Raw genomic sequence first — 26,619 nt, forward strand, 5'->3', positions numbered from 1 at the left:
AAATGATTACTGCTGGCTTCCTGTACTATGCAAACTAATTTATATGATTAATTAAAACATACACTCGATTTGACAAGTTAAATGCCTTTGTACACAGAAAATAAAATAGAAAGCAGTGCATGACATATTGCTTACTGGATGTGTGTAATGTTTATTGCAAAAAAGTTTCAGCCGAATAAAAATGACCTCAAATCTCTTCATACATATCGTTCTTTATCTCTTCATACATATCGTTCTTTATAAGAAACTGGTAATTTTACTAAATGACCAAACGTTGCAAACAAAATCGAAAATTCACCATTGAACACAAAAATAAGTGTAGGGTCGTCATATTCATTTAGGGTTGGTCGGAATACTGGACATAAACAAGCTTTTTACCTGTTACGAGTGTACACGTATAGCCATCAAACAATACTGTCATTCGAAAAAATGCATTGGTGTAAGATACAAAATGTAATATTAATTAATATTTACGTTTGCATACGCCATGTTTTATCAGACATACACATGTCGCGAATACAAGTAAACTAAGTATGCATTGTTAATAGTTGTTGATAATATAAGTTAACTGCTTCATTTACACACCCTACCTGTTTCTGTTTTTAATCCATTTAATTTTTGGACAGCGATTACGACGCCTTATTATGGTTTACATAAGTGTTAAGTGGTACAAAATTTACTACATAAATACACGATCTGCATGTATTTTGTTGGGGAGATAACATAAAACACATTCAATAATTAAATGGGAAACGAAACATAATAATGAGACAAAACGACTATTGATAGCTTTATTCCCTTAAGAAATACATATACTGTGAAACCATTATTAATCGTCAGGCATTAATTTTCATAAATTTCGTCAGTCGACCGATCGGCGAATTTAAGATCCTAACGAACAATCATGCTCTTTGTTTGAACAAAAACAAACACTAAGTTGAACAATATTTTAAAACTTTACCGTAGACATGAGGCATTAAATTCCAACATAATCCATGCACACATTCACTGCTGTTTCGTAATCAAGATTAATCTGGTTTTCACACAAAGGGATGTAGATTACACAAGGTACTTAACTGACACGTTACACTTCTTTAAAACGCGTGTGCAGTACAGCTGTATCGAATGCGTTGACTTCGTTTATGTAGAATGGTAATGAATTAGCGCTTATTGTTTATAACGTTATTACCCATTAGGTGCATTGTGTTTTCAGGGGTGTTGCATATTAGCCATCACGCAGCGAATGTCGATGAAAGACAATAAACCAAATGAAAAGATGACGATGTGTGATCAATATGCGTATTTATCACAAATTAATAAAGAATATTTTAGTATGGCAATTAATAGAATAAGACTAATTGGAAATTGGCTTCGTTGTTACAAACACTCGTTGACGGTTATTCGATCCTACTTGTCCGTTAATCATAACAATGAACGTGTGAATGGCATTCATTAAGAGGGTCCATTAATGTCCCTTGATAACAAAAGACTAGTTAATTGGCATGTGACAAACAGGCCCCACCTCCTGCAGTGATTCTCAAGTGTGTTCCCGCATTCGTACCACGATTTTTCGCAACTGCGATTGATCGCGAATATGTACTACACACCAATCGGATATTGACTGACGCATTTTTTTTTAAATTCAAAATCAGAAATCGGCGAATTTAAGTGCTGACGAAATCGTCATTTTTATAAAAATGACGAAATTTTGTGCTGTCGAAAATAAATGGTTTCACAGTATATGTGATATTGCAACAATGTTGTTACCTAAATTTTTACACAATTATGCTTGTATTAATTCCTTATTTCAGACAATTAAACGTTATATATAATATGAAGTATTTAGTTGAAGTTGCGAGTTGAATGTCCATACAAAAAATCTACTGCAAAAGCCATAATAACGACAATGGCCGATCCTGTTACTAATTACATATAACAGGTGTTCATTAAATAAATGCATATCAATTTACCGTTTAATTGGGAAGGACAGTTATCTGTAATAACTTTTATGGTAATAGCAGACTGATATTCTATTATTGTTTTTAATAATGCACGTAAAATGACATATCGAATAATACTATTTGTTTTTCAAGCACACAATATGTGTCTCATTGTAGAGAAAAATATTTGTGTTGTCACTGTTGACAAAAAGTGCCAATATCGACTCGCATGCTTCTTCTTCGAAAATTAAACAAAATGTTATAAATGATTATATAGGATTGTTAACTCAAAATTAACGAACCTTATGTTCTTGAATTCACACTTTTTTCTCTATCAGTGTTATTCGTTTAAGTATTTCACTATGGTATTGATACAGTATTATACAGTATTAATTGTACATGTATTTAGTGGGATCAGCCCATCTTGTTTCCATGAATAGCTTTTTTTTCCATTCCACGTTATTGGTTCTTATTTGTTCTAATCGTCCAATAAATACTCATGTATTTTTCGCTGTATGTGCAAAGTTGCTAGGTGATTCTAGTCAATGCTTAAAAGATGTAAGTTAAAACCATCGGTAAAAGAAAATTTCGAAGCGGTAATACATGTTTATTAAACTATTAATCTACTTACCACAAGTCCACGTGTCCATGCTATGTTGATAACAAATCTCCACTCACAACAATTAACACGATTCGTACGATTAAATCTTTTTAGTCACTTTTTTTGCTCATCAATCCTCTTTCTTAATGTACAAGATTGTATCAAATATTTGAAAGCGGTTTATATACTTGTATCATTAATCAACTCTTAAAGGGGCCTTATCACAGATTGCGGCATGTATTGAAGTTTGCCATTGAATAATTTATTTTGATAAATGTAAACATTGGATCTAAAAAGCTCCAGTAAAAAACAAGAATAAAATTAAAGAAAAAAGTCACCCTAAACGGCTCGAACCAACGTTTAGACCACTCAGCCATCCGCGCTAATACTATGAGTGATGATTTTTATACTATATATAAGCAATTTTCGTAGTATCACAAAATATAACGACAACAACAAAACCCTCCAAATTATTTAATCGTTTCGCGTTGCAACGCTTTATTATATTCAGGTTTTTAAATCGTCAAAAGATGCATATAATGGATATTACAAAGCATGGTAATTGTTCAGTATTATTTTATCCTCATAAATATCATAGCTTCAACGAAAATTTGCGAATCTGACACAATTTCTTTTAATTTTGTCAATTTACCGAAACGTGAAAAGGGCCCTTTAAACACTAATGTTAAACATTAACGAGGCAAAAAACAAGACAATACATTTACACAAGCTTAGAGTCGTGCACGTAAATGTTGTGTGTGTGTGTGTTTCTTTTAAATGAGTTGCCTTGTTGTGTTGTTGTAAATATTTAATATGCTAACAGCTTCACATAAGAGACAGGCGAAAATATTTACAATTTAGAAAGAATGGATACACATGATTGAGTTTCGTTCCTATGTTTACCTAATTGTTGTGCTCCATAATAATAATTATGAATTGTAGGAGAGTTGCATCTATTTGTCAATCATCCTGTTTATGGCGGGATATAAATGCAGTCATTTAATAACGGTAGACTGTTACATGTAATCAAAGCGCTGAAAGCACAATAATTGTTCGCTTTTGAATAACATCAAGAAAAAACTCGATTTTAAATTAAAATCTGCTTTTTGAATCGCATGTCTAAGTCAACAAAACACCTTAAACATTTTATAAGGTACATTTGTAATGTACTTCTAATTATTCTTCTTCTTTTATTTTCAAATTTTTAAATGCTGTTTTAATCATTACAGATGCAAAAAAATAAATGAACACAGCCACATCGATGATAATGACAACAATTAAAACAACTGGGACAGCGACCTTTTCCTCTTACACGAAATATCTCCTTACGTGATTGTACTTAATGATTGTATGATATTTATTCTAATTCAAACACAATTACATTTGCATTATGTTATCTCTTTAACTGGTTTATGTTATTCACCTTCATGCATATTTTAATAAAAACATGTTCTCTGTAAATACATTTTCTGATTAAATCTCAATTAAAGTCTCAATTATGATTCCAAAATAGATTCTGTTCAAATAAGTAACTGCATAGAAAGTAGTTTCACCACAGTTAAGGTCGAAGTTGGCAGAAGATTAGTAAACGTACACTTGTTGTTTACCGTGGATTTCGGATAGATAAGGTACAGTATATGCAACAATCAGCATTTGACATTTAGTATCAAAATATTGTAAATATGTACTTACAGTCAAATGTAACTACGATAGCTAATACGTTCCATTTAAGATAGTTTTAGTAACAAAAACATTCCAGTATCATAAATTATATCTACTATAATGTTATACAAATGTACCGATGTACATACAACGTAATTTCGATATGTTAATTTAGAAGCGTGTATGAGTGGTGGTGTTGTTGTGTTTGTAGTAAATGCATTATAACGTAACACTTTGAATTATACAACACTAAAAGAGTAATTAAAAACTACTGTTTTGACACGAATACGAAGAATTAAAAATGAACAAAAATAATCTATGAAACTACAATTTCAATAGCTAAAAATAGGTCCATAAGTCCTTTAGGAAGTAAAAACCGGCAAGTATATAATGTACCGGTATTGCATGTGCATTTCTGTGTGAAGGACGCTATAACGAACAGGATGTTAGATTTATGTTCACGTTTCCAGTCAGGCGCAAACAAAACGTTTTGTAACAGACTTTACTACAGTTAAGCCTAAATGGATGGGCGCCCCGCCCTGCCATTCTGATGCCTCGCCATGTCGTTCCGATGCCCCGCCGAGTCCTTTTAATATATTCTCGTCGTTTCATAACATATTGACATTACTTAATAGCAGTATTTGCTGATGCAAATGATCCAGTTTCAGCCTCACTACATGCACACAATGAATTTTCTTTCTGCCCTCCCAAGTGTCCAGATTACAATTGCAGTGCTGCGTCCTGATATAACCTTGCCCATTCTGAGACCGTATTTATGCTTAAAATCTGTTCATACGTTCTCCATTTGGTAGGCATTTTTCTAATAAATCCATATTTATATGATCAACTGCTTGTAACTTAATGGAAATGTATGGGTTTTTTTTAAATATATTTCTAAGCTTATTTTAGCTGATTGAAAGTTACTGAAACTTCCAGTAAACCGCCATTGTGTTTGCAACAAGAATGTACTTCTACATATTTTTGCAGCATAGACAAAACAATTCAAAAACAAAATTTAATATATAAACTAAAAAATGAAGATTGCAGTGAACTAACTTACCAAACATGTATACTAAATACAATAGCATCTTATTATCAGTCTCTATATAAGCAAAAAATGTCTGTTATACATGTAGTTAATACTTTAATAACTATGTAAAAGGAATTAATTGTCCATAATTAAACCAGCATGAGTCAATTTCAATTGAAGGAATCATAACTTTAGATGAAGCTTAAATAGATTTTAAAAAAAATGCATGTATGTCGAATAATAAAAGCCCGGGCAGTTGGTACCTTTGTTGTAAGATCCTTAAATGAAGCTTTCAATTGTGGAAATTTATCTATAACACAAACTAAAGGTATAATAACCTGTATTCCATAGTATGATGAATCAAGGCTTTATATACAAAATGGCGCCCTATTACTCTTTTAAATACCGTTTATAAAATTGCCTGTGGAGTTATAGCTAATAGACTTTATGGACAAGTAATTCATTAAGACTGGTTGCATTAAAGGAAGATACATAGGGGACAATACAATGTTAATTTATGTTATTATGCATTTTACTGAAGCAAATGAGATCCCGAGTCTAATAGCATTTGAAAAGGCCTTCGAGTCATTGTCATTGTCGTGGTCTTTTGTACAAAATACACATTCTTTCTTCAATTTTGGTCCAGACATAAAGCGCATGTCTCGGATTTTATATATAGATTCTAAGTCGGCTGATTCTCAGTGTGGTTACTTGTCTAATGTTTACCTTTTGAAATGGGCTGCAGAAAAGGAGATCCCCTTATGTGTTATGTTTTTATCCTCTGCGCTGTAGTTTTGTCACTGGTCTTGATAGATAACAAAAATATAAAAGGCATAACAATACATGGAATTGAACATTAATTGTCCCAGTTTGCGGACGATGCTACTATTTTATTAGACGGTACCGAACAATCGTTAAATGAAACACTAAATGTTATACAAGATTTTTCAAATATTTGATGTTTTAATGTACGTTTGATAAAACAAATGTTGTATGATTTGGCAAGCAAAAATATAGTTATAATACCATAAAAAGAAAATTAAACTGGATCAAACACAGCTTTAAACTCCTTGGACTAAATTTCCATGTTGACGTGTCAAAAATGGTTCAAATAAATTACACACAAAAATTGTTATCATGGAAAATATCCTGAAAATTGGGGAAAAAAATTTATTTTGTAATTATTCAATTACTTATTCATATCACTGCCTAACCCACCCAATACCGTTTTAAATTCGGAACAATCTTCTGCTCTGACTTTATTTTGGACGGGCATAGTAAAATAAAGTTTGCAACAATAGTAAAAGAATATAGTGATGGAGGTTTAAAAATGATAAATTTGGATGCATTTATTCTAGCATTGAAACTTACCTGGTTGCAAAACAAACCCAATCCTTTAGACAAAATTGGGTAGAAATCACAAAACTGTACGTTGAAATCTGTAAACTTATTAATTGCAGTTATCATTATTACTTAAATATATCTAACAGAATTTCAAACCATTTTGGGGTAGATGTTTGCTGATTTTATTGCAGTAAATTAGATGTAAAAGCAGAAGAATTGATGTATTATCCACTTTTTATAATCCAAATATATTGATAGGAAATAAAAGTTTTTTTCTTTAAGTCATGGTTTGATGCTAGACTTCATATATACAGATATATTCGAAAATGGAACTTTTATTTCTGTTGATGAATTAAGTGAAATTTACAATTTGAAAATAAATTTCATTAATTATATAGGGGTGATAAGGGAAATAAGAAAAATTGAAAAAAAAAATTGTTTACCTTGTCCTACCTAACACATGATTAAACTTTTTTTTCCAAAATGAAAATAACTGGTGATACATTATCGTCTTTTTGCAAACAAAGTTAGGAAAATTTAGAACATTTATTTTGGGAATGTCAGATATCAAAAACATTAATTGATGAGATATTACCAGAACAATAGTTTCTATTCATGAATAAGAAAAAAATTCTCCTTGGGTATTTAACAAAGTCAGCTAGAGCCATAAATAATGTTACTGTATTTTGTTTATTAAACTATACTTATACAAGTGTAAAATGAATAATGTCATTCCATACATTACTGAAGCCAAATAAATACATAAAGTATGAATATGATAACTTAAGAGAAATATCAATTAAAAAAGAATTCAGGATATTTTGTCAATAAATGGGAATTGTTCACTATCGTTGTAGAACAAACTAAGTATTTAAATGCAATGAGTATTGTAGTTCTATACAACTTTGTACAAATACTATTTTTAACTCAAAGAAACAAGTTGTTATCTAAAAAGAAATTAAAGGTAGCACCATTGTGTCATAAATGACAATTACGTGCACATATTATTGTTTTTCTATGCCTTTTTTCATCTGAATGTGCAATTTTATTTGCTTATTACATATGTTTACATCCTGGAAAATGTTTTTTTTTTTACAAGTACCTATAATGTCTTTTCTATGCCTGAAGATGCATATAATATGTGCTTATTACAATTTATACATACTTTAATGATGTATACATACTTGAAAATGTTTATTTATTTATTTTTTTATTCAATATAATACATACAATATATACATGTATATGATTAAACAACAGAGTGATTGTACAAAGCAATAAAGTTCAGACATGTTATACAAGATATGCTAATATATATAATTTTTTTTAAGAAAAAAGAAAAGAAAAACAGAAGAATAGTTATGAAAAATGATGAGTTGTGTAAATTCGGAAGAAAGTATACTGGACTTGTGTGTTTTTTGTATATTCACAATGATCTTATAAGAAAAAATATACAAAAAATATTTTAGAAAGATAAACTAACATTAGAGTGAAATGTATATAAGTGGACAAACATTATGAGAATTTAATCCGATTCCATTTTTGTTCAAAGATTTGTAATGTGTCATTACTGAGGGCTATTTCTTTCTCAATCTGGATTTTAAGTTTAAGACTATGGACAAAACAATTAAAATTTGGTACTTGTTTTTTGTACTTCATGTTAAAGATAAAATATTTCATCAATATAAGAATAAAATTCACAATATTATTATAGTCTGTTGATTTCAATGAGTAAATTCCGAAACTTACATTTAAGAAAGATAGTTTAACGTTTAGTTGCTGTTGTTCAAGAAAAGATACTAATTGATTCCAGATAGGCTGGATGTGTTTGCACTCCCAAAAAAGATGTTCTATAGTTTCGATGTTTTCACCGCAGAAGTCACACAGATTTGAGTTAGATAATTTGCATTTAAAGAGATATTTATTTGTAGCTATAATTCTATGGATGTATTTATATTGAAAATTTCTCAGTGTGCTTTCAATAGTTGATTTATATGACATTGTAAATATTTGTTTCCAATTAAGTTCATGTTCTCCGAAAAGGACTTGCCATTTATTTTGGGTTTTGGAGTTTTCTGTAGGGTTTTTAATTTGTAGTGTGTAAAATATTTTATTCGTTTTGTTTTTTCTTCCAAGTATGTTTTCTACGAATGTTGTTTGAGTACATGGTGTATTATTTGTATTGATTTCAGATTTAATATGTATGGGTATGCTTTTGATTAGTGTGTAGTACTTCAGAAAATGATTTGACGGTATTCCGTATATGTAGCATATATCATCAAAAGAGTAGAAATCCTTAATTCTGTAGTCATATAATTGGTCGACATATTTAATGCTTCGTTCAAACCAATCTTTATAGAAAAACGTCTTATTGTTTGAAGTTATGTTTTTATTGTTCCATAAAATAGTTTTACTGCTGGTTTGGGTTTCTAAGTTATGAGTGACATCACTCCATGCTGATAGAACATCAGGCAGAAATATGTTTTCGTTTGCAATTTCCTGTAAGATAGTATTGCTGATGTTACATTCAAAGAGTAAGGAGTCACCATATTTTTTTAGGATTTTCTGGTAGAATAATTTCCATTTACTCGTTTTGGTATTATCTAGGTATCTTTTAACCCAGCTGCATTTGATTGCATTCAAGAATGAGTCAATGTTTGTTAATTGGATACCTCCATTTTCTACAGATTGAATTAACTGAGTTCGTTTTATTTTATCAGGCTTACCGTCCCATATGAAATTAAATATTGCTGATTTTATATCGTAAATAACAGCATTTGGTGGATTTGGGAGAACTGTTAATACATAAATTAATTTAGGAAGTGCAAACGTTTTCAATACTGTGTTTTTTCCGATTAGTGTAAGTTTACGGTGATGCCATGATTTTAAGCAGTTTTTAAAATTCTGTAATTTAGGTAGTATGTTTTTAAGAACTGTATCCTTTTCATTATTTGTGAAAGTAATTCCTAATGTTGTGGCTTCATCGGATGTCCAATTAAATTTCATTTCTTTTTTATATAGGACATTACTTTGTTTTAATTTACCTACTCGTAGCACAGTACATTTGCTTTTGTTTAGTTTAAGACCCGATGTCTCTCCGTAAAGGGTTAGTGACTCTATAAGGTTATGGAAAGAATCGTAATTGTCGTTTAAAAAATAGGTTGCATCGTCAGCAAATAGGGACTGCTTGATATCTTCATCAGGTTCTAGTGATATGCCTTTTATGTGTTTATTTGATTGGATGTGATGTGATAGATACTCGATGCAAATAATAAATAGCGATGATGAGAGTGGACATCCTTGTCGAACCCCTCGTTCGATGTTAAAACTGTTTGAAAAGAAACCATTGTTAATGATTATACTGTTAATATCGGTATAGAATAGTTTAACCCATTGAATAAGACTTTCACCAAAGTTCATATTTTCTAAGCAAGAGAACATAAATGAATGATCAAGCGAGTCGAATGCCTTTTCAAAGTCTGCAAAGAATATTAGACCAGGATTGTTTGAATTGTTGAAATAGTTTATGCATTCTTGGATAAGACGAACGTTTTCACCAATGTAACGTCCTTTTATGAAACCAGATTGAGATTTTGAAATGATTGATGGTAATATTTTTTTAATTCTATTTGCTATACTTTTAGTTGCAATTTTATAATCATTGTTTAGTAAACTAATCGGGCGCCAGTTTGATAAGGATTCTAAGTTTTTTCCAGGTTTTGGAATAAGTGATATAATACCTTGTTTTTGTAGCGTAGTTAAGTTTTCGTTGTTATATGAATAGTTAAGTGAATTAATTAGATGTGTTTTTATATCATTCCAGAATATTTTATAAAATTCGATTGTGATGCCATCAGATCCTGGGCTTTTGTTATTTTGCATTTCTTTTAGGGCTAATCCACATTCATATTCATTAAGCAATCCGTCGCATAGTTGTTTTTCCTCTTGGTTTAAAGCGTGATGTGTATTTTTGAAAAGGGTGTTATTTTCAACATTTTTTCGTTTATAGAGGGTTTCGAAAAATAAACGTTGTTCTTCTAGTATTTGAGTTATGTTTGTTATATCTTTGCCATTGACTACTAATTTGTGTACAGTTTTTTGTTCACTTCTACGTTTTTCAATGTTTGCGAAATATTTTGTATTTTTTTCATTGTGTTCAACATGCTGTGCACGCGCTCTTAATATTATTCCATTGAGACGTGTATGATAGATTCCATCTAATATTTGTTTTTTTAATGCTATTTCATTTTCAATGTTGGTGGTATCATTTGTGTTTGTTTGATGCAATTGTTTTTCAAGTGTTTCAATAGTTTTGATGGTTTCAGTTTCAAGTTTGTGTGTTTCTTTTTGTTTAAATGATGTGTATCTAATTGTTGTGTTACGGATATTTCCTTTAATTACTTCCCATAAGGTGTTTGGGTTTGCATCTTTATTATTTTGAACTGTATTTAATATTTCCTGTTTTATTTGTGTTTGATATTGTGTATCCAATAAGATGCTGTTGTTAAGTTTAAAGTATCCTGGGCCTCTTTCAGGTTGTATATTGTGTAGTTTAAGTTCAACTAGAGAGTGGTCAGTCATAAATCCTGGTTTTATATTACATGTATCAATAATGTTGCAAAGAGATTCAGATATTAAAAAATAGTCTAATCTACAAAATATTGTTGGTTTTGTGTTTGAGTGCCAGGTGAATTTGCTTTCGTTTGGGTATACTGTACGCCAGATATCTATCATATTGTAGTTTTCAATTATGTTATTTAAAATGTTTCTATTTTTAGGATGAGTATAAAGATTTCCATTCTTTTTATCTAGTAGTGGGTTCAGGACAGTATTGAAATCACCACCGATTATAATATTTTTATCTTGGTTATTAATTATAAAGGATTGTAATGTTTCGTAAAATGTGGAATCATCTAAGTTAGGACCGTAAACGTTGATTATTGTTAGTTGTGTTTCATGTATTTTGATATCTATACTTGCTATTCTGCCAATTATTATTTCGTTAAGGTTATCAACTGTGATCCCTATGTTACTTTTTATCAGAAAGGCAATGCCTTGTTTATTAGTATATTGTCCACTGAGGTAGATGTCCCCGTCCCATTCATCTTTTAAGGTTTGTGCTAAAGTATGTGTCAAGTGACTTTCTTGTAATAAGCATACATTATATTTTTTTTCGTCTAACCATTTGAAGATTTTTATGCGTTTATCTTTGTTGTTTAGCCCTTTTACATTTAAAGTACATAGTTTGATCATATAAAAAGGTGGAGGGTGATGTAAATGATAATGTGTGTGTGTTTGTCCAGTTTAATGTTTAATTTTACTCTTTTTTTTAATTTTTTTTTAATGTTTTTCCAACACAAAATTACATGAAACTGCCTGATATGTACAGCTTTTTTCAGTTTGCATTAAGTTTGCTAACTTTAAATGTCTTTTGTCTTTTCCTTGTTTTGATTTTTTATGTAATCTCCAACAAAGACAATACAGCCTGTAATCTTGCTTATCAACAAAAGTAATATTTACACCCATAAAAGTATAATATATAGAGGAAATGCATATGTTTTATAGAATATTTCAATAAAAAAAACGTGCACTAAGACATTCAGAATTAGCTTTAAATTCTGTTTCGTATGTTGAAATCTTTCTTTCTTGTTTAGCAGAGGTATAGAATTTTTTTCCAGTTTACTATGATAATTGCTATATATGTCACTGTCTATAATTGCATAGATAACATATGACTTTAGCTGTGTTTCATATGTATTTCTTTATGTATTTGTTACCATGTAATCAAATGTGTTGGAAAATAAGGAATGTACATGTGGTTACGAATGCATCAAAATTATTATGTTTTATTTTTATTTTTGGTCATATATTGTTTAAAAATAAATCTAATAACTATTTTCAGTTAAAAAAAAGAAAACATATATTTTTAATTTGTTTTGCAGAAAGGGCATACTGTTTATGGCTCCTCCATTGTAAACAAGAACAAAACGATGTAAAAACACAGCATCTTTTGTGCTTTGAACATATTCTCAACGGATTTAAGCTTGAAATTTATAACAGTTTTTACATTGAGGTATATATGGCTTGTTTTTCTTGAGTCGTGGTTCCTTTTGGAGTCTTGCGTATAGAGACCGCGTGAAATCACTTGATAGAAGAACGTTCGCACATAATGCAGTTCTTATGGATAAAATGCTTGAGGTCAAAAAGCATCGTTTTGATGAACAAATATGCGACAAAACATGTTAATATTGTAATTCAACATAACTCGATACGTTCTTATCAAAAACAAACAATAATATACAAGTGCTAGTGAAATAAGGAACTAAATATTTGCAGATGTTAACAAGTCTGTAATTGATTGCTCAAATTAAAAATTAGATTATATTATTATTAGGGATGGCAACGAATACCGATTTCGGTATTCGAATATTCGGTCACCCTTCCGAACGAATATTCGGATATTCGGTCAACATCCTGTTGGAAAAAAGTCAACTTTGTTTACCGTACCATTTCTCCATGAATTCTACTTTCGTTTTTACCGGAAGTTCACCGGAAGTGACTAAATATTGACACAGCGTTGCCGTCGCTAATTCGAAGCTGATTTTGTTGATTACTTTTTATTGTTAAAATTGAATGACAAAAACTGTTTTTAAACTATTAATATCGTACATCAACAATAGAACGAGAAACATAATATTACATGACGACAAAATAATTACATGACAAAACAGTTAGATCTACATATAATTAAAGCTGAACTTAAACGTCTTATTTACATAGCCACAACACACTTTGAACCTGTTTAACAGACTAAACAGTCAGTCTTTTAAAGTTGACACGTTTAAAAGACACTTGGATCGGCGACTTCTTATCGGATGATGTCGTGAAATACTTCCAAGCAGCGGAAGGCGTAGGTGGTATTTTGCTTGGACAGATATTTACTTTATGCGTGTAGAAATTATAATATTTTCAATTAAATGAGGGTGCAATACCAAAAACATTTCTTTAAGTATAATACCTGATTGAATATTGAGTAATTAATTAAAGTTTGGACAATACGATACGCAAATACTCATTAGAGGTTGAGTAAATTATTTTCTAAAAGCTTTTTTGATTGGACAACGTGATTATAACCATACGATCTGTTTTGTTTTTCACACCAAGTCGGCTCTTTCTTTACTCATTTAATCTTTGATCATTTTAAATGTAATTCGAGTTATTAGATCAAGACGGGTCGGTGTTTTAATTGCCATACGGTCTTATTTGTTTTTTACACAAAGTTGGCTTTTCCTTTACTAATTTAATCTTTGATAATTGTAAATGTAATTCGAGTCATTGGATCAAGTGCAGGTCGGTGTTTTGATTGCCGACGCGATTTGCACCTATCATAATTTTGACACAAAGTGTCTGGCTTTGTTAGCGGGATTTATGACCGGTATACTGTCATCACCATAGCGACGCATTATCGCGCCAACCGGAATAAACATTATGACACGAGGAACAACTTTTTTGACAATGTTTCAAGCAAATTTTACGAATACAAAGTCTTTGAAATTACTCGATTTTTTATATTTTCTTCCGAATATTCGATTCGGAAAACAGTATCCGAATATTCGGTCCGGGACCGAATATTCGGATATTCGGTTATTCGTTGACATCCCTAATTATTATATATAGTAATATTAATGCTTACCTTGTATAAAAAGTAAGGCCACCTTGCGAATCTAAAGCTACTTCGTATTCCCGTAATTTTCTAGAGAATTAATACTTCATTAAAAGCATCACTAAATTTGAGCTCAAATTCCCTTTATTAGACCGAATCTATTCCCATCCGGAACTTGCATTCGAGGTTAGACATTTAAAAAAGGTAAAAACAATAAAATGACCATGGGCATAAACATGAATAAGCATTAAGACATGTAAAGTCGTAATAACAAAAAAAAATATTTAAAAAACAAATCTAAAGTGATCGACCAATTCAAAATCCATTGTTTTCTAATGGAGAGAGACGCTCTCAAATTTTACAAACACACATTGGAACCAATTGTAGTGCGCTAAATGAACCTCTCTTTATACGTAATGTAGTCGCATCGCCTCTATGCCGGTGCGGACTAAGGGAGTTGCATTTTCATTATTTCCGTGAAAGCCAACTCTATATTAATATCCGTGCAGATTCTCTGAACACTATATTAGTTTATTCCGTCCCCTCTGCCGAAACGATCTTATCTGGAGATAGCAGTCATGACTATCAAACCCTACCAATATTGCTGATGTAGTACACAAATACACTATTAAAAGTGCAATCGATTTGAAACATTATTTTGCTTCAGAACTTTTCTAGAACTTCCTTTTTCTTACCAAGTCGCTTCCCACATGTATATAGATTATTTATGTTATATAAATTTGAACTATAGCTGTCCACTTATGTATACATGTTAAACATTTCTTCGCAATCCTATACTTGCCACTGTTTTAACTTTAATTACAATACTTCTCCTGATATTACACTAATCTCAGTTTTACCAAATATGTTTGCTTGAAAACATGCAACTGAATATAACCCTTATGGAGAAGAGCTCTATAAGACGTAGCTTTCCGTTCTTTTCCAAATCAAACTTTTTGTATACAAATGTTGCATGTTTCATATATGGGTAAATGCATTCTTGTTTGAAATAAATACGTTTAAACAAATATGCACTTCTGACTCTAAAGGGATATGTACGGTACACTATATTTTATTCAAGTTATACATTTTTTAGAAAACAATTTAGTTTTGATTGTATAAACTGACTGCTTGAATCTTTTCTGGTTTCTATTCAATATTGTTGTGTTGATAAGGTGACACATTCAGAAACACCATAACACACTTGAATATGAAAATTTCATATCATATAAACACTTGATTAAACCAAAATGACGCATATATACCGTGTTAATGGTGAAGAATAAGAACACTTCGCATACAATGGTGTAAGTCTATTTTCTCAAAACTCCAAGACATTGTTTTCAGTTCGTCGGTAGTTATTAACCATGAAATGTTTGACTGAAAACAGTTGACGTTCATAAGAAGACATCAAGTGTTATTGCGTTTCAGCAACAAATATATTAAGTATATATGTTTTGCTTGCTTTCGTGCTGTCGTTTATGCTCGACGTGTTATCCAGTTATCAAGTTTAAAACATGCCCTCTACAATGTTCAGTCTTGACCAAATTTCCATGGTTTATGTTTGACCATAAAAGCATAAAATCTCAGAAATTAAAAAGACTGTCAATTTGCGACCACATCAAACTATTGTTTTGAACATGTATACGTTGTTCCATGCACAAAAACATTGGCTTCTTGTCGATCTAATACATAATTTGGTGTTTTTCAAGAGAGATTTAGCCAAAGCCAAGGAGGTGGCGCTAATGACAGAAGGTTGCGCAAATGCACATTTTCAGCGTTTTTAATTTTCTGTGCCGACCATAGTCACCATACACTTTTTGTGTCGTATTCCAGGCTGGGTGTTCGATCTTTTTCCTTAATTCAGTCATTATGAAATATATTCGAAAAAGTAGTCTACATAATTATGGTGAAACATGTGTTGCAAAGAGAGTTTAAAGATTTCTGTTATTGATTAAACTATAAAACTGGAAAGAAGCTAGAGTATTAAAAAAGAACAAGTAATTATGAAACCCGGAGCTATTCTAATTTTTTACAGTTACTAGTAGGAACAAACGACATATGTTAGCCTATTTAAGATTCGTTGACCTGTGCCTTTTAGTGAATTAAGTAATGGGAATATGAAAAAAAACTTTGTTTCAAGAAGTAACATTGAAACAAGAGGGCCTGAAAGGCCCAAAGTCGCTCACCTAAGAATAAAAGAAATGACCTGTTTTTTGCAGCCAAAGATATCAATGGAACAAATGTTCTAACCAAGTTTAATGAAGAATGAACAAAAAATGGCCCCATGGTGACCATGTTTTTCAACAGACCTGAACCATTTTTGAACTCGTCCAAGATATCATTGGACAAATCTTTTGACAAAGTTTCATGAAGATCCGACAATAAATGTGGCCGCTACAGTGTTAACAAGGCAAATATTCGCGACGCACAACGGAAGACAGACAATTGACAAAAGGTGATCCCGAAAGTTCACCATGAGCAAAAAATATTATGCTCATAAAGATTGTCACCATGTTTGAAGATGATAATATTAAAACTAATTGAGTAAACTAAATCAAGATATGATAACAACATTTGCACTCAGCAAGTGTCATTCAGATTGAACTAAAAATGTGAGTAAAGGGTTCACAATGTTTCACTATAAACAACTGTAGACATACATAAAAACTACCACCACCCTGAGAGCCTTGTTTATAAACAAACATGAACTTTTTTCACTCACCCTGTAAATTTCCAATTAAAAATAAATTAATTCCGTTTTAAAACACAAATCTTTGATAATTTGGGTTATTGTATTAAACAATAAAACCCAGTTTATTTTAGCAGAAATGTGGACCCTTCAAGGGAGAGTATCTTGAGTATACTAGTATGTAGATGAATAAAGAGTTCTCTCAAATTCCTGAGCAAGAGTAACTGCCCATTCTATAAATAGAAAGTTCTGAAATCACTTCCTTTCTGGCACTGGATTCCAAGGCTTAAACCTACAGAAAAATCGAAATTAAAAAATCTACATTAATCTGCAGAGATTTCTTAGTTATATAACAAAAGCATCACAAAATGTCTGGAAGAGGTAAACCAGCAGGAAGGAAGAGGAAAGCTCAGACAAACTGCCAGAAAATCAGGAAACTAGAGTGTTCAGTCAAGCTTTTTTACAATATAAATCCTCCCTGGCGGCCATGTTTTTTTTACCGATCCAAACCATTTTTGAGTTCAACTGTCGTATCCAGGAAACAAATGTTCTGACAAAATTTCATGAAAATTGGGCAAAAAATGTGTCTTCTAGACTGTTCACATGTTTTCACTATTTACATATAGACCGTTCCATAATTTAGTCATTACATAATTATCTCCCCTGAATTCTCTCCGCGTCCGCCATTACACTGCTGCTTTACAATCGGTAACATATATAAGAGAGCACCGATTATTCAACGGATGAATTTCTTTCTAAATTCTAAGGCCGTCATTACATGGTCTTGGTTGTCTTGGAAAACTAACACATTGACACATTAAAAAAAGCATTTAATTAAATTAAATGCAATATTTTTCATTTGATTATTTGCATCAATCTTTAAATCGTGTATGTCTTTGCATTCCAGTGTTAAATTGCCCCTTTGTTCTGCATAATCCGATTATCTCGTTTTGATCAGATATTGTCCAGACTTAACTAACCACATGGTGTCATAAACCACACTGGGTGGCAGATGACAATCTGGTCATTAAACACAATTGATGATGCCACCATGTCTCATCTTCCTGGTAGTATTAAGCAGTCATTTGGTAAGATAATTTACCTCCGACATACTTAACAGTTGCGTAAATAAGATATGTTACATATTTTACAAATTAAAAGTTATGTCCAATATAGAATATCAGAAATTGTACACCGTAAAGATACTAGCCCGTTTAATTTATGAAAAAATAAAGTATTTAAAAAATATAAAAATAAAACATTTAACGTATTTAGCGGGTATCGGTTAATTAAAACTACGTCATTCGGTATGAAGATTTGATGTTACGGCAATGCACGAACGATATCATAAAACAATAAATTACATTTGACACCAAACAGAGGTAAAAAATATTTAAAAAAAATATATATGTATATAAATATATGTGTGTTAAAATGTTAGATATGTGTCACTCATACTCACTAGTAACGAGTTTTCAATAAACATGAGTACACAGTTCAATTTGCATCATATGAAGTTGTGTTTTTTCAGTTGTATGTTAATATTCCTCAATAGCGTCATTCATTGTACAAAACCCATCAAATTAAAATTACATGTAAATACTGTCATGTCCTTTGCTTTTAATATGGCTTTGTAGTATGTTTATTTTCAAAGCACTCCTTACACTTTCTAACACTCATTTATTTATCACACTAGCGTCCTCATGCCATTGATAATTGTATTTTTATAATTAGATGTATTACTTTTGTAATTTATTGAAGCTTTTCTGCAAAAAAATATTACGGCTTATGCATAGAGCTCTATTGTGTCAAATTGTCGGCCTTTCAGTCTTCAGATAATCTTTAATTTGATGCTTATGCCGCGTTTTTAAAGTTGCAAATAAATGTATTGATAAATTCGTTTGGCGCTTAATAATATATTTTTGAAATATTATTTAGGTGTTTTTTTATCGGAGTTTTTGTGTGTGGATTAATTGACTAAACATTTGGTGTCGTTATCCATATGTTTTGCGTTACTTCAAAGACCTATAAAATACAATTTTAGTATTTTTAGCTTTATAGCTGTTAAATGATTCAAAGATGAAAATATAGATATATCACATAGATCGCATTCTCTTCATCTTCCGTATAATCACATAACAGGTCGTCAAGATCAATATTACTCTCTCATGATAAAAAGCTCGTTTTTTTTAACGTGACAAAATTCCATCTAAAAAAATAAATATAAATCCAAACCACAATTTTTTATCTCTGATATCAGTTAGAACAAGAAAAATAATGGAAGGCGTATCAATAATATCATACTTAATATAATATGTAATGATTTTGGAATGTACATTTTTACCAAATGAGAAAAATTACAAACAATTAGCGGAAATGAATTGCGCGAGAATCTTGTAAAAGTATTAATTAAAATATAATCTCCTTGATGTTGCGGCTATTAAAATCAACACAACAATACATGCGTGAATTGTTTGTGAAACGTTAAAAGTAACAAGTCTAATCAAAGACATAGTATGAGCGACTGAACCAGCAAATTTTCGCCGATGATTACCACTTGATTACAGATAAACAAAAACAAATACACGAAAGCATTTTAAACATTTTATTTGTAACAATCAATCTCAACTTCAAACAATCATTTAAACAACAAAAATGTGAGAATCGCCTCACATTAATTCATTAAGTAATTTATTTATCCGACAACGGTGAAGCGGGTATTCTCTACGTCTTTGGCTTTTGGAATCGCAGACTCGCACAAGTTAGCAGCAGTGTAATGGCGGACAGTCACGTGACTGACAATATGGCGGCGGTCAATTTATCGATTATGGAACGGTCTATAGAGAAAACTGCACAGCCCCCTGGCGGATTTTTTTCCTCTCATCATGACCATTTTCGAACTCGTCCGAGATATCTATAAAATCGATGTTTAGAACAAATTTTATGATAATTAGGCAAAAATGAGACTTCTAGGGTGTTCACAAGCTTTTTTTTAAATATATAAATATAAGGAAAAGGCCCCCCCAGGCGGCCATGTTTTTTACCGATCCGAACCATTTTCAAAATCAACCGTCATATCCAGAAAACACATATTCTGACCAAATTTCATGAAGATTGGACCAAAAATGTGACTTCTAGAGTGTTCAAATGTTTTCACTATATACATATATAGAAAACTGCCCCGCCCCCTTGCGGCCATGTTTTTTCACCGATCTGGACCATTTTCGAACTCGTCCGAGATATCAATGAAACTAATATTTTGACCAAGTTTCATGATGATTGGGCAAAAATTGTGACTCCTACAGTGTTCACAAGGTTTCTCTATAGCCATATAAGGAATACTGCCCCGCCCCCTGGAGGCCATGTTTTTCAACAGACCGGAACCATTTTTGAACTCAACCAACATATCATTTAGAACAACATTTTGACAAACTTACATGAAGATCGGGCATCAAATGTGACTTCTACAATGTTCACAAGGTTTTTCTATTTTTTGACCTAGTGACCTAGTTTTTGACCCAGCATGACACAGTTTCGAACTCAGTCGAGGTATCAATGGGACAAATGTTCTGACCAAGTTTCATTAAGATCACACAATAAATGTGGCCTCTAAGAGTGTTCACAAGGCAAAATGTTGACGAAGGACGACGGACAGAAGGCGATCACAAAAGCTCACCATGAGCACGTTGTGCTCAGGTGAGCTAAAAATAGTTCGTGAATTTTGTTTATGTTGTAGACAAAATATTTTTTAGGATATTGAAAATTTAGTTATTGGATTTTGGTTCATATCGTACAATTTGCTTTCCAGATTATTGACCTCTTAATTGAGTTGGTTACTTATATATTTACATCTTGTTCTTTATAGAATGTTTATATATTCTGTTGAGATTTGGGATTAAGTATTTATGTTGACAAATAAAAATAAATAATAAATAGGAACTTTATCTATCAAATGTAAGTCATGTCATGATTCATATATCGTGCATTTGCGCCACCTCATGTCCTCCGCTCCACCTCCCTGGCATTGACTTTTGGCTTTTGGAAAAATGCAAAATTATATATTAGATCTGCAAGAAGACAATGTGTATGTACCTGTTGCAACTAGTATATGTTGAATGCAATCGTTTGAAATCTCAAAACATCCTGTCCTTAGCGCCACCTCGGAAGTAGCATTGGCTCATTTATTAATGCATAGCAAAAAAGAGGTGGCGCCCGTGATTAACAGCCATAATACTTACCAGATCGGCATTGTGACTGCTTAATCTAGCTTTAAAGGGATCTTTTCACGGTTTGGTAAATTGACAGAATTGAAAAAAGTTGTTTCAGATTCGCAAATTTTCGGTTTAGCTATGATATTTGTGAGGAAACAGTATTACTGAACATTTGCCATGGTCTAATATAGCCATTATATGCATCTTTTGACGATTTAAAAACCTAAAAATTATAAAGTGTTGCCACGCGAAACGATTGAATATTTTGGAGAGTTCTGTTGTTGTCATTTAAATTTGTGAAACTACAAAGATTGCTTATATGAGGTATAAAATACGCATCTTATGTATGATTGGCAGGATAGCTCAGTTGGCTATTGCGTTTTTACTTCAGGATTCCGGGGTCACTGGTTCGAGCCCTGCTGCAGGCTTCTTTTTTTTTCCTTTTTGAAATTTTATTTTTGATTTTTTACTGGAGCTTTTAAAATTTAATGTTTACATTTAATGAATATAAAGCATTTAATGACAAACTTCAAAACATGCAAAAATCTGTGAAAAGGCCCCTTTAATCAAGCAGGCTTAACAACAAGTACATAAAACAAGAGCACCGCATAACGATGCCAATGCTCCGCTGTGGGTGCAGTTTTGAATAAATGAAAGCTTGTCAGAATATTTTTTTAAGGTCACAAATACCTTGACCTTTGACCTAGTGATCCAAAATGGGTGTGGCGTGTAGAACTCATCAAGGTGCATCTCCATGGGAAGTTTCAAAGTTGTACATGTAGGTGGAAGCACTTTGATTTTAGAGCCAATGTAAAGGTTTTAGCACCACGCCGGCGGACGACAGACGAGCTTGCTATGACAATACCTCACTAATAACACGTGCATACCCAAGGAAAGAATAAACTCCGTATGCCCCCATCATTGATGGTCGGATATTTAACATAATACGACAAAACTAACCAAATGCAGTTTGGATTGATGTTGATCCGTGACAGAGGCAATCAGAACCATTTAATGAGAACAACAAAGACTGTTTGATCTGGACTGACATATATTTATACAATCAAAAAAATTACAGTTTCTCATTCCATCGTCGATTGAAATAAAAATTAACCGCAAATTTTCACAGAGTAAAACATCTACAGATGAAAACACAGAAAAAAGGCAATATAAGAAATACATGTACAAACAATATTTTTCTTGGGTGCAAACTTTGGACAGAAAGCTCTGTCATTGTGTTTTTGCTATAAAAAAAGATGTTTGTGAACATTTTACTTGGATTGTTTGCCGTTTTCAACAGCTATTCAGTAATATAATTGCAGTGAGTTTTTCAACTCACCCTATTCCTGGGATAGCTGGTATACCAGTACTGAGTGCACATACTTACGTGTATGCCAGTAACTGACAACTGCCCTACTTGAACCAGATGACTGCCCTACTTGAATCAGATGACTGCCCAACTTGAACCAGATGAAGGGGGCAAATCGGGATTATTAACCCAATCCCTACACAAGTTGCTGGGCAGGGCATTTTAGGAAAATTATAAACCATTTTAAAATAAACTATATGTAAAAATCAACAGTTTTCAAAGACAGTCAGGCCAAAACAAATACTATACATAAGACGTTTGCCTATGATAACTATCAAAAATAAGATATGCAGGCAAAACTGAAAAAATATAATTTTTAAAAAATAGTATATTTTCACAACCGGAACTTAATGTAATAAGCAAGGATAGAGCAAAAACAATAAATATCCACCATTAGAAGATTTTGCTGAGAAAAACACTTAACATTGATTATTCACATTACAAAAAATACTACAAATGTGCCCACTAATTCGGTTTCTTAAAAACTTTGAAAGCATGTTTTTCTCAATTTTAAAAATTCACAGTTTAAAGTCTCTATAACGCTCAAAATCAACAAAAATTTCGTAAAGTATTTCGTAAAATAAAGTTAACACCTTAACAATCAGTGTTCCTTATAGCAATAGCCAAAATTTCAATTACAAAATGCTCGTTTTTATTTATTTGTGGTCACAAATAATTCCCGCGAATATATCTATTCATACGACACATGAACACCATTTTTGTGTTCATGTGTCGTATGAATAGATATGCAAAACAATAATAAAAACAAGCTTTTTGTATCTAAAACCACCTATTGTACCAGACCACATCTGGCGTTGAAATTTCGGCAATTGCCATAAGGAACACTGATTTTTAATTGGTTAAGTTTATTTTACGAACAAGTGTACAGAATTTTCGTTGATTTTGAGTATTAATGTTACTTTAATTGTTTTATAACTCACAAGTCAGAGTTATCAGTATAAAACTTTGAGTTATTTTCCTTGAAATCAAACATAAAATAGGAGTTACAATTGTATGTCCATGTGTATGCCATTGCGTACACTGTGTTAACAAACTAATCCAAGTCAAGTTCTACACATGAAATGAATAAATATCACAATCCGTTATATCATAAATGACCATTGTTGCCGTTCATTTGGTGTCTCATTTAATACAGCATTAAAATAAATAGTCTACATATCATGCAATGCTAACATACAAATATGACACGAGTAACATTGAAAATGAAAATATTCTAAATATCATAATTAAGAAATTCACTAAATCATGTGTTTCAACAAATGTTTTAATGACTTCATTATGTACTGTTTATATAACATTTCATGAAATATATTTTATAGAGACATAGAAAAACAATGACAACATTTTTGGTTTTATACCATCCCAACCCTGATTTTGCCTAAAGAATAAGCATTGAAAGCGAGTCTGTGATGATATGCATTATTTCCAAAAGTCAAAAAAGCACATATGTAACAGATTCATTTTACAGTTCCATGAACACCATAGATTAGCCGAGCTCAGAGTGAACTTGGCTTAATGCATGTACATTCAGTCTCGTTCCAGAGTAGCCTATGCAATCAACACAGGCTAATCAGGGACCACACTTTCTACTTTGATGGAATTTTTCGTCTTAAGCCAGTCTCCTCCGAACAGAAATCAACCTTACATGGAAAGTGTCGTCCCAGAGAAGCATGTGCAGTCATGGGCTGTTCCCGAATGATACTTTCATGCATGCATTTTGCCTGGTTTTCCTCGAGTGTCTCAAAGGCATTTAAAGTGAGTCAAATCAACCATGCATACGACATGATTCAAATACAAATACTCAGACAGAGAAACCTATGCAATAGAACTATGATGATCAACATCATATACATTATGAAAATAGATTAACTGGAAAATCAAGAAAACATGATCCCAAGCAGTATAAAGTTAAAAACACAAAGTAAACCTGGCAAAAAAATTATCACATTTTAATACCATTGGTCTCTTTCACAAAAATATTCTGCAAGGAAACATTTTCAACAAATATTCCAAATATGAAAGGATTTCTTTTCTTCCTCAATGATATTTATATATATTATGAGTAATAGAGCAGTGAACATTTGATGTAATTTTGTAGCAATCATGCACATATATACATACATGAATTTGGAATGTGAACAAGAAGAATGTAAGTTGAACGTGTAAATATTTTTTTGCAATAAAAATACATGTTAACAATTCAAAAATAACTATTAAGAGATAAACTTACTTAAAACAAGCATTAATAAATTCAAATAACCGCATGGCCAAAGAATAAGTCAAATACTAGAATGTGTAAGTTTGTAATTTGTCAAGTTAATTTTTTTTAAGTGAATTAGATTTCAATACTAAAAAAGAATTTGCAACCAGGGAGAAAAAATATATAAAGAACAACATTCTCATGAAATATAGCTTTTTTCTACAATTTGTTTAGGTTTATACTTAGTATTGTTTTTGAGATCGCTATAACAATTTAGTGTCAAGCTAAGTCTTTATATTACATGTAACAAAATTAGAATACATCTCACAGTGCGTGACAAAATTGATAATCTTTTAGTGGATTCAGCATTCATTCTGTTACAAAAAGTCATATTGTGACAAGTTTCCAACAATACTGTTACACATGTAATCAATATTCACATATAATAAAGTGTGTAGCAGTTATATCTTGTTTGTTATTAAATGACTAGTCTTTTTTCCATAAATTATTACATCATCATTGTAAATGACATTTAAAGATTACATTCAAGACTTTTGACATAAGCAAAATCATGTTGTTTTTTTAGACAAAACTACATCACAGTCACAAGTATTACAAAACAGCACAGATTGGCACATAACAAAACCAACACAACTAAGAGTTGTTTACCTTGAGCAGTAAAACAAACAAGGATGGGAGAGTTACGCCCCTTGTTACTTTAATACTAAGTAAATATGATCATTTAAAGAATTTACATGGGTCTATAAAAGTATGAAAAGTATACCTTGCATGCAATCAACAATAACATTTGCTTTCTTAATTTGGTATGATATAAGCAGTTCATTACAAATACCAGTACTACTAGTATTCTTTTGAAAGAGACACTTACAAAAACAGTTAAAACACACAAGAAACTGTTCAAAACTGTTCATTGAATTCTTGAACATCGGGTTTTGTGAGACGTCCTGACTTTGCATCGGAGATAGCTCCCCACAAATCGAATACAAAGTCATCGGTAAATCCGAAATCCTGCAGTTCCGAGTTATCAATTGCCATGGCAAAGTCATGTGGGTTATCCTTGCTTTGTCCAGCCTCCCAGATTTGTTGAGCTAAGAAAAGAGAAAGTTCACAGTATACATAAACAGCATTAAGTGCACATGCTTATGTCAGTTATTGATAACATTCCAACTTAAATCATAGGTAGGGGATAATGTCAACAGAAGGATTTCATGACCAATGCCCACTCCAGTTATGTTTCTGTACTGGGTTTTATTATATAAATATTAAGGGCAGTTTAGGGCTAAAGTAAAGTTTGCACCCGAGAAGAGTGATGTTTACCGAGACTGAAGGTGTATTCTGTTTTTCAAGGATATTGCATTTTTATCTGCCAACAAGCAGTGCATTGATGACAATAACTGACCATGCTTGTTCAAAACCATAGTGAAAGAGTTTCTACCAGAGAGAAAAATAAACATGTAACATGTTGATTAGTATTTGATTGTTTTGTCATAACCATGGACTAGTAAATTTTCATGTGATAAACTGGGCCTAACCTGACACAGTGCGCCTTCCCCTCCACTTATAAGCAATTTATAACCATGACAACCAATCTTTATATTGATTAACATTTTCTAGCATAAATAATGCAGGCAAACAAAATTGTTGCTATTTAATTTAGACCCCATGAAAAAAGCATTCTTGAATTATGCAGAACTATAACTTGTTTACCTAAACATTTAAAGTCATTAAAAAGGAATAAAATAGATATTCAGTTGTAATGCCATATACTCCCTAATAAAACCTCTGAGGGCCTTATTTTGCTTGAAGAGTCAAAACTATTGCATTAAATTGTATATTCCCTCATTAGAAAACCCTAAAATATTTTA

General features: G+C 31.7%; 2 protein-coding genes across 2 annotated transcripts in view; one reads left to right on the top strand and one right to left on the bottom strand.

The window, feature by feature from the left end:
• Window positions 1-26,619, top strand: part of LOC127862393 (NIPA-like protein 2) — a 372,103-nt gene that overhangs the window by 189,157 nt on the left and 156,327 nt on the right. The gene's annotated exons all lie outside the window — the stretch shown is intronic.
• LOC127862397 (PDZ domain-containing protein GIPC1-like) overlaps window positions 22,177-26,619 on the bottom strand; it is a 31,485-nt gene continuing 27,042 nt past the window's right edge. Inside the window, exon 5 of the mRNA XM_052401488.1 lies at window positions 22,177-25,842. Within this exon, the coding sequence (XP_052257448.1) occupies window positions 25,652-25,842 (191 nt within the window). The 3' untranslated portion in view covers window positions 22,177-25,651. The remainder of the gene's footprint in view (window positions 25,843-26,619) is intronic.

The sequence above is a fragment of the Dreissena polymorpha genome, chromosome 16 (assembly GCF_020536995.1).
Source record: "Dreissena polymorpha isolate Duluth1 chromosome 16, UMN_Dpol_1.0, whole genome shotgun sequence".
Lineage (NCBI taxonomy): Eukaryota > Metazoa > Mollusca > Bivalvia > Myida > Dreissenidae > Dreissena > Dreissena polymorpha.